General features: G+C 36.7%; 2 protein-coding genes across 2 annotated transcripts; one reads left to right on the top strand and one right to left on the bottom strand.

Moving 5' to 3' along the window:
• LOC109850674 lies at positions 3510-4415 on the bottom strand. The gene has a single exon (XM_020420730.1). It carries the CDS (start codon positions 4224-4226, stop codon positions 3801-3803), a length of 426 nt encoding a protein of 141 aa, XP_020276319.1. The 5' UTR covers positions 4227-4415; the 3' UTR covers positions 3510-3800.
• Positions 8382-10014, top strand: LOC109846901. The gene is made up of 4 exons (XM_020416140.1): positions 8382-8647; positions 9209-9277; positions 9389-9724; positions 9945-10014. Exons 1-4 carry the CDS (start codon positions 8382-8384, stop codon positions 10012-10014), a joined length of 741 nt encoding a protein of 246 aa, XP_020271729.1.

The raw sequence follows: 10247 nt of genomic DNA, 5'->3' as shown, positions 1-10247 counted from the left end.
TTAAGCTTTCGAAGGTTGCTACTGCGGTTTTACATAGTTTTGTTGTGATTGAAATTATGTTATACGTGAAAATTCTCTTCTTTTTGTGCCTATGTTGTTGTATGCAGTAAGTAATCACAGGGGAAATAAGCAAAACAATAAATTTTCTTTTTTGGTGCTGTTATTGGTGGAATAACTAATTTCCTGTGAACTTGTGCAACATTCAGTAGAGGCATAGTCCCTAACATATATTTGTTTTCAGGTTTTAAGAAATCGGATCACTGTTTTCATATGAATTTCCAAGGGTATGATGGGGCATTCCAAAGGGTTTTGTCAGATTCATACAAACCATTGAGTCTACATCCATCCACATAGCATGACATTTCTTCTCGGCGCATAAATGCAGGGAACCACCAAAAGCCGAAGACAGAATTCTTTTCTTTCTCAAAAAAACTAAATTTACAGAAAAGCAATTTGTACCACTGAAGAATCTAGCAGCATCAAAATGGCTTCCACCTGAAGAAAGAAAAATGAAACCAGCTCAGGTACAATTAAACCAGGCTTCTTAATAATCAGTATGACAGTATCAACCCTCATCATCGACGCTCCAAGAAAAATTCAACTGACATCACAACAGGTCCTCTTTAACATTCGTGTCCCTCCTCCTCAAAACAGCTTATGGCACTTGTTAAATACAAGTATAGTTTTACCTCCCAGCAATTTGAAAGAGGATGAAATCGTTCATGACTTCTGTTTCGTATCATCCACAAAACCTCAGCTGCATAAGACGTAAAAGGAATGTTAAAACATCAAAGAAACTAACAAAAGTTAATCAGCACTCCAAGATTGGATTCTATATTATATCATGATAGCAAGTCAAAGAACAAATGCTTTAGGTTGTCTTCTTCAGATCTTTAATAATCACACTAATTCCTGTCTTTATGTGCGTTCATACGGGGCTTACGTTCAAATAGTAGGAGTTAATTAATGGAAAGTGTTGCTGTCCTTATCGTGCGGATGACACATCATACCAAAAATGAGTAATTTGCAGAACTAATAGCTTACTCGACTTCAACATTGGAAATATAGTAAAAATCACAGAACTCTCCTGAACTTTTGAGGGGTTTCGCACAAACCCCCTGAACTTTATAAATCATAGAAACCCCCCAACACCTTTCAAAAATATACAACACTCTTTTGAAACTATTAGAAAATCTCATACACAACATTAACGAGCAGAGTAATTAGTTCGAATAATGACAAATCAAATTTTGTGATGAAACGCTATGAATGAGGAACATTCATGTGGGAGAACAACACCTGCCAATCAGATCATATTTTTAGAATCTTTACTCAACTGTTAACGTTATCTATGAGATTTTCAGGGTGGCTTTCTCTGATTTATAAAGTTCAAGGGGTTATGAGCAAACCTCCCAAAGTTCAGGGGGTTCGTTAAAATTTACCCTCTGAGAAAATTTTTAGTAATAACAAGCAAAAATCAAAAGGTAATGATCGAAAAGGTAGCACAATTAATTACTACTTTTCACAAACCAATACCTAATCACCTATGCAGGTCTTTCCAGATTCTGAACCACACTAACCTATACAAATTGGATTTATGTTCCACAACTCAAAGTTGGGAATGAAAACTTTGTTCTTGTTAAATTGTATCCTTCCAAGTTATAACTAAAGCTACGTATAATTTCATTCCACAAGCCACAAATACTGTTATTTGTAAAAGCATTCAAAGATGTAGGAGTAAAAAAATCAAGGTTAAAGTTGGACATTATATGCTCCGGGTTCTGAGTTTAGTTCACAAATTAAAACCTGTTGCTAGATAAATTTTACAGCTGATAGTTCTTCCTCGACTTTACATAGGTACTCTACCATATTCTAACTATATGCATACTTGATTAGGAGAGCAATATTCTAGTAGAAAACAAGAGGACAACTACCAACTAAAGATGACATCAACCAAAATTAATTTTTAAACAAATCAGACCCATGTTAGATACAAACTATGCGCCAGCCGTCCTAAAAATTCACACCAAATTCAAAGAATTAACATTATTCTACAAAGAGACCTCTAACTCACATGTTATACTTTATATCCCACTTATCTTTTATGTCCAAAATCTATTAAAACCACAACAAAGATTAACTTACAAACAAGAGATAGTATTCAATTAGTTACTGAATATAAATCTGCTATCCAAGATGACTGGATACCTGTACATATTGGCTAATGATTCAGATATAAGAGGAGCATAACCATTTAAAAAAGCAATTTGCTAGTATAGTCAGTAATAAATGGTGAGATATAAACTTAAACTACATGAAACTCTCTACATCCCTAAATTATTCAATATGATGTCAGTTCTTCTCTTCATTGCGCTTAGATATAAGGTGTGTGTTGGTCAGTCCATGCAAGTCCAAAGTTTGATGAATGCGATAAGTTATTGAGAATAATGTGTATTAAAATTTTAAGAAGTTCACCAGTAGATCACGAATTCATTTGAGCATTGAAAACATTATGAAGGCAAATCAGATGGACTAGATTCTTTATAGTAACAGGTAATGCTGCTATTTATGTTTTTGATTTTCTGCTGGCCATCATTAATTCTGTGTACTAGAGGAAGAAATTGCAACAAAAACAGTGAAATCAGAATTGAATTAAATATTGTCAATGTTTCATAAATAACATAAAACAGTGGATAATTAATTCAATCTTATCTACAACTTAAAGTAGCATGGTCTAAATTTTCTGGATGGAGTACATACAGAAATACATTATTGCATAGAAATGCATTATCATAATATTTATATCTTGTTTGTAATAAATTGATGAGAAGATAGCAAGGAAACCTTAGACATCAAGTTTTCTGTTGGACACTTTACAGTTATGCTCATTGATCATTTTCAAGAAAATATGTTTCTGAGAGAGCAAAACAAGAAAGCTAGAAGAAACATATAAAGCTTGACAAAAATGCTTGAAGATCATAACTACAGACAGTAAATACATCAAACTCACCTATCCTGGCGAAAACAAAAGCATCTGCTGGTTGTTGGCGTTTGAAGCTAACCAGTCTTCAATATGTGAATCCACAATATGTGCATCCGCAATATGCTTTCAGCCCTGTGAAATCTGAGTTTAAGATGTTAGTCAACCCACCATTTAAAGCAGCATACGAGTATATTAGCTTGCAGACTCATCTACTGTTTTCTTGTGCAAATAAGACTAAATACACTGTCTAATTTGGCAGTATACCTGCCAATGGCAAAATGCAGCGAACTTAGTAGCTCAGCCTGAGCGACTTTCTTAACTATCTTGTGATCAACTATGTAGACTCCAAGCTTTTGAAGGACTTGCACATCATCTTCATCAAGTATGTGGTTGACTTGAGCCCACACGCTTGAGTACTTCATGAAAATCAAATAGGAGAGCAAACATATTTGGGGACATTAACATATACTGTGTCTTTATTTAAGAAAATTCTTAACGAAAAGCAACCAGAGCATGGCAATCTAGATGGTATAACCCTCGAAAAAATACCAGTTTCAGACAGAAAATGTTGGAAAACTCTTTTACATTGTAAGTACAACATCCGGAAAGAGAATAAATTTACAGGTATCAATTGGAAAAAGAAAACCAGCTTCTACACTGAAAAATCCACAACAGAACCCAATCAAGAATCCAATTCACAACCACCAACCCAAGCATCCATCAAGATCAGATTTTGAAGCAAGCCCGGATCAATCTCAACAACCGAAACCCTCCTCCCTCAATCAGTTACATCCATAATGCAGAAAACAACCGCCAACTACTTCCCTCTATGAACATTACACTCAGGAGAGTAAAAATCATTGCTTTCGATGAAATTCCTCAAGAAATCATGATAAGATGAGGTTTTACGATCTGGGTTCGGTCTCAAAGGGGGCGAGTCATCAACCCTAGGCTGAACAAAACAGAGATGAGGATGACAACCCTTACCAAAATCCTCAGAGTAAGGGAAAGGAGCAGGGGGTGGCCTCCTCTTCTTCCTCGTGCAGACCTTCTCAAATTTGATCAATGGACGCATCACCAGATTCTTTACTCCGCTCAACTTTCTCTCAAACCCATTTCTGCTTTCTTTCTCTTCCTTCTTCTTCTTCTTCTTTGGTTGCTGCTGCTGCTGCTGCTCTTGTTGAATTTGATCATCGTCATCAGTATCCTCTGTTTCTTGTATAGATTCTCTTCTATCTGACATACAAAATTCAAAACAAGAAAAAAAAAATTTTTTTTTGAAGAAATAATGGGAGAAGGAGATAATTGAAGGAGAGGGATTTGGGTTTTGAGGATAAATTTCTATTTTTTATTTCATATTTTTAATTTGTGTCATCTGTCTTTGAGCGGCTTTGGAGGAGAGAGGAACAAGGGCGGATTTGGGAACAAAGTGAGGACAGGAACCCAGTTCTCCTGCTTTGTTAAAGGGACCGAGAATCGCACCCAACGATATAGGGGTGCTGATGTGGCAAATATGTGAAAGACGTTGGTAATTCCCTTGTGCCATACAAAATGCCAAAAAAAAAATATATTCGTTCCCTAAAACCACCAATCACCTTTCAATTTCAAATTATACATAAGTTATCTTTAAAATGAGTTTTGTTACAATCAACCACTTCACAATCAAATTAAAAAAAATTAAAATAACTTCAAAAAATTCAAGCTCAAGATAAATCTAATCCTCTTAAAAAATGGGAGGATCCAAGATTTACTATTCATGCTACAGAAATATCGTAGGAAAAATATTGTAGCATTGTTACTGTAACATCATGTTGTTACTGTAGCACCAGCAGAGGATCCAGGGTATATCTTCATGCTACAGTAAAATCACAGTAGTATTATTGCTATAGCACATGCGAAAACTATAGCACATGCGAAAACTGTAGCGTTTAAAAACCATTGATATAACGTTATTACTGTAGCTCAGACGGATACTGTAGCATTTAAAAAATATTATTATAACACTTATAAAAAGTTATATTTAAATACAGAATTAATGTAACGAAAATAAAAAAATATAGATCGCACAGGGTGCACAGCAGTGAGTTATATTCTAACAAAGCTTAGACACCAAAAAAAGGGCTAAATACTCATATTGGTATTTTAATTCAACCTCATTTGCCAAGAAGGTATTTTAAATAAAAAAATCGGCGTTAAGGTATTTTAATTGATTAAAATTACCAATTAGGTCATTTTTCTCGTCGGCGACCACTTTTCCGGCGAGAACTCGTCACGTGCGTGACACGTGATGACTTAATCTGTATAAATATCCATATTGGTATTTTAATTCAACTCAATTTGCCAAGAATGTATTTTAAATAAAAAATCGGCATTAAGGCATTTTAATTGATTAAAATTACCAATTAGGTCTTTTTGCTCGTCGGCGACCACTTTTCCGGCGAGAACTGGTCACGTGCATTTTAATTCAACCGGTTTTCTGACGTGGTAGTGGTAGGAAGAATAAGAGTCGATGCATTTTAAAATCCCCCATTTCTAAAATTGGTAAAAAAATTAGCGAAAAATTAGTGGAGAAATTACCGTATAAATAGAACCTCTTTCTCTTGCATCGATCCATGGCCGCGCCGGCGGCAATCTAGTATGCAGTGATCTTCGTCTTCTCACTCTCTTCTCTCCGAATTCTCATGCGTTTTCTTCTAGAAGTTCCTGGAATCGGGGGTTTTGGCTGCTTCTGTTAGCGGTAAAGGTAAGGTAATTGAGTTGGATCTGAGATCTGGAGTGAATGCGTGGAAGTTTGATCTTTGTTTTGAAATTTTTAGGGTTCGGGTTGGTTTGTTTTGGACTTAAATTGTGATTAAGCCACACCAGCAGCTAAAACCGAGCCACATCAGCAAACCGAGCCACATCATCAGCTAAAACACAGATTAAGTCATCACGTGCCACACACGTGACGAGTTCTCACCGGAAAAGTGGTCGCCGACGAGAAAAAAAACCTAATTGGTAATTTTAATCAATTAAAATGCTTTAATGCCTATTTTTTATTTAAAATACCTTCTTGGCAAATAGGGTTGAATTAAAATACCAATATGGGTATTTATACAGATTAAGTCATCACGTGCCACGCACGTGACAAGTTCTCGTCGGAAAAGTGGTCGCCGACGAGAAAAAGGACCTAATTGGTAATTTTAATCAATTAAAATGCCTTAACGCCGATTTTTTTATTTAAAATATCTTCTTGACAAATGGGGTTGAATTAAAATACCAATATGGGTATTTAGCCCCAAAAAAAGAGTCACGTCTTTTGAATGCCTATTTTTTTAAAGTGATTTTAAGTCACCTGAGGACCACCGCAAATTGTAAGGTGATTGGATAGATATGCTCCTTGGTTTTCATATTTTTTTGAAACTCAAACTTGAATGGATGTTAGATTAATTTCAATTCTCAGGATTTTTCTTGAAAGGATTTAAGTCCCCTCAGATGTAGGACTCTGTAATCTAGATTTCCCCATTGCCATAAAAGTTATCGGTATCTTTTTCTTTCAACATTGACTCCTATAAATCTTGTTGCTGCGAATTAATTTTCCATATTTTTTAAAAAATTAACCTAGCGCAAGATAGATTTGAATGTAAACGTTTAGTACATGGAATCAAACCCACTCTTTTATGCTGTGGAAATATCACCTTTTAAAAATCGTAAATGTCGGATACTTAGTGAAGAAATTATGATTTGCTTTGAAGCGAATAAAATTATGTGTAGATGATATGGGATAAAACAATTTTAGTCATAGTAAGATTGAATCATAATCCTCTTAAGTATTATTCTACAGCAGTTTATTGGGGAAGTGAGTTTTTGCATTTAAAGCAGAAGTGGAGATCACCCAAGGTCCTTTTTAAAAAGGGAAAATTGCTTCCAGCCCCCAAAACACAAGAAAACGTGCTCCCCCCTCCCAAGACTTTTTCAACGGGTGCTTTGCCCCCAAAATCGCCCGCGATTTTCTTCCAGCCCCCAAAACGAATCCCCAGACGTAACTCCGTTTAAACCCCACTCGAAATGCCCAAAATACCCTTCGCAACCTGTGTTCGTCGCCCTCTCACGTCGGAAACATAGCGTTTCGACTGTAGGCATTAAATGGTGATTAGAATGACTTTTTTTTGGGGGGGGGGGGGATTCTCATTTCCCTCCAAAATTATCACCAGATATATTCCCCTTCCAGCTAAAATCGCTGAGTTCCTCCCCATTCTATTACCCCAACTAATTTGTTCCTTCCATTTAATTCTCCTCAATAAAAGCCTCTTCGATTCTTCAACTACTCCCTGTAATAAAATGACGGATGGATCTCTTCTATGCGTGGTAATGAAGGCAAAAAACAACAAAGGTGGTGACGGTGTATTCGTCGTTATCAAAGAGAATACAGAAATAAACAGCTTGAGATATCAAGTGGCGGAAAGGCTTAAAATACCAATGCAATCTCTTTCACTGAAGTTCATATGCGAAAGGGAAAAGAAATTCAGTATTTCAATTGACAATGACGATGATTTAAATTTGATGTTCGAGTATTGTCGGCGTAATGGATTTACAGACGCGAATTTGTATGCTACCTCCTCTGGGGAATCCTCAACTTCGCAGAACACGCAGACTACGCCGGAAATTACGTAAGAATTACACTCCAGATTTCCTTTTGAGTTCACTGATAGATTTTGCCATTAGTTGTTAACCTTATGCATTGGTTGCTTAGGTAATGTGTTGGTTGTCAAGGTTATGTTAAGCACTGGTTGTTAAGGTTATTTGTTGACTGTTACGTATACTAGTTGGTTGCTAAGATAAGGTGTTTGATGTTAAGTATATGCGTTTGTTGTTAAGGTCACGGGTCTGTCCTTAAGTATAAAGGTTAGTTGTTAAGAATAAGTGTTGGTTGTTACGTTTATGAGTTCGTTGTTAAGGTTATCAGTTCGTTGCTGAGGCTATGTATTTTTATTACTACTTCAGGACAATACCGACAGAAAATTCACGGTGCGCAGATACCACGTTTTTTTATTACTACTTCAGGACAATACCGACAGAAAATTCACGGTGCGCAGATACCACGTTCACCCAAACGTATAATGATGAGCGTATTCCTAATGACAACCCCACCGGCGACTCGATCATACTGCTGGAAGACATGCTTAATCACCAAACAAAGATCCCAACTGAATGGCACACCTCCATACGTGAAGTTGGTCAGAAATTTGATAGTGCTGCTGAAGTTAGATTAGCACTTTAATACTATTCAATTGCTAAACGGTTCGAGTATGATTTTTACCATAATGAACAAAGACGCATAAGAGTCTATTGCCGATTCAAGTACACACATGGTTGCCCTTGGATGTTGTTTGCTTCCCCGCTCAGAAATTCGTCTATCATGTCCATAAAGAATTTCGAGTCTACCCACACCTACGATCAACATGGAGCAAATGCTGGCAACTCAAGGGCATCAATGAAGTTCATTGCTAGCCAAATACAAGCTGTTTTGAAGGTTAGGCCAGATCTTCGTGTAGTTGATATCAAGAACGACATGCTCTCTAATTTTGGCATCAAGATTAACTACAGTAAAGCGTGGTGGAGCAAGGAGACAGCTCAACAGGACCTGTTCGGTGACGATGATGAGGCTTACGATTCACTGAGATTGTCCTTATCTTTTTTATTCTTCTGAAATCACTCTTACGTTTTGGTTGCTAACTATACGTAGTAGTTGTTAAAGTTGTTGGTTCGACGTTAAGTATATGGGTTGGTTGTGAAGTTTAAAGACCAGTTGTTATGGTTATGAATCCGTTGCTAAATCTACTGCTTCCGTTTTTGTTGCTAACTATACGTATTAGTTGTTAAAGTTATTGGTTCGTCATTAAGTATACGTGTTGGTTGTGAAGTTTGAAGATCAGTTGTTATGGTTATGAATCCTTTGCTAAATCTACTGCTCACGTTTTGGTTGCTAATTATACGTATTAGTTGTTAAAGTTATTGGTTCGTCGTTAAGTATACGTGTTGGTCGTGAAATTTGAAGATCATTTGTTATGGTTATGAATCATTTGCTAAATGTACTGCTTTGTTATTATATTCATGCAAGTATGAATCCATGGTGCATGCAACTAATCTAAGGAGTCGTGTTGTTGTTGATGCTAATGACGGGAGGTTCAGGCGATTATTCATTAGTTATAATGCCTGTATTGAAGGGTTCATTGCTGGGTGTAGGCCTCTATTATTTTTGGATGGAACATTTATTAAATATCGTTACAGAGGCATACTACTTAGTGCTACTGGGTATGAAGGCAACCAGTGAATATTTCCCCTTGCTTATTACGTATGCGACCAAGAGAATGAGGTTAACTGGAAATGGTTCTTGCAAGGATTATGGATGTTACTGTATGATAGGGAAAATCCTTACCAACCTCCATATCGACTGGTAATGATTTCTGACGCCGACAAGGGTATTAGGACAGCAGTCGAGGAATTCTTTCCAGATGCATTCCATTCAAGGTGTGTTCTGCATCTAGTTGAGAATTTCAAAAAGAATATGAAGGATTTTGGGCACAAGGCAAATGTCGCGACTACGTTGGGCGAGCTGTTACAATCTGCGGCTTATAAGTTCACAATATCTGAATGGGATAATGACATGAAAGAATTGGCAGCGATCGATCACATGGCTTACGTCACTGTAATGGAATACTCCCCGGAGAGATGGGCAAACGCGCATTTTCCTGGTATAAGGTAAGATAGCTTGGTTTCAACGTTATTTTGTTACAGCACCATTATAGTTGTTTAGGTTAGAGTTATCCTACAGTTTTCTGTTAAGGTTAGATTTTTATTGTTATGGTTAGAGTTATTCTGCTAGGGTTTTGCTGTTAAGTTTAGAATATTTGTTGTTAAGGTTAGGCCTTTAATGTTTAGTTTATGGTTTTATTGTTAATGTTAGTATTTTGTTGTTAAGGTATGGCCATGTTACTTCAAACGTTGCTGAGTCCTTCAACAGCTGGATAAGAAAGGCACGATTGTTGTGAATCTTACCTTTGGTTGAGACCATACAGAAGCAAATAATGGAGCGCATGCATGAAAGGAGGCTAGTGAGTCAGAAATGATCTGGATACTTATGTCCGGAAGCGGAGATGGTGCTGTGTGATAATATTCAGCATGGTAGCTGCTTGGCGATTAAACATTCGACGAAAGATATTATGGTGGTCGAGTCCAATAAAACTTGCCGTGTAGATTTGAAGAATCGGACTTGTTCTTGCAG

Source organism: Asparagus officinalis, chromosome 7 (assembly GCF_001876935.1).
Source record: "Asparagus officinalis chromosome 7, Aspof.V1, whole genome shotgun sequence".
Lineage (NCBI taxonomy): Eukaryota > Viridiplantae > Streptophyta > Magnoliopsida > Asparagales > Asparagaceae > Asparagus > Asparagus officinalis.
The sequence above is the reverse complement of the archived record's forward strand: the minus strand, read 5'-3'. Positions and strand labels throughout refer to the sequence as shown.

Bases quoted from the DNA above. Each gene is read 5' to 3' on its own strand.
- LOC109850674 (XM_020420730.1), bottom strand. From the start codon at position 4,226: ATGTCAGATAGAAGAGAATCTATACAAGAAACAGAGGATACTGATGAC.
- LOC109846901 (XM_020416140.1), top strand. From the start codon at position 8,382: ATGTCCATAAAGAATTTCGAGTCTACCCACACCTACGATCAACATGGA. The intron at 8,648-9,208 runs GTCCTTATCTTT...TGCTGGGTGTAG, and splicing joins GCTTACGATTCACTGAGATT to GCCTCTATTATTTTTGGATG. The intron at 9,278-9,388 runs GTATGAAGGCAA...ACTGTATGATAG, and splicing joins ATACTACTTAGTGCTACTGG to GGAAAATCCTTACCAACCTC.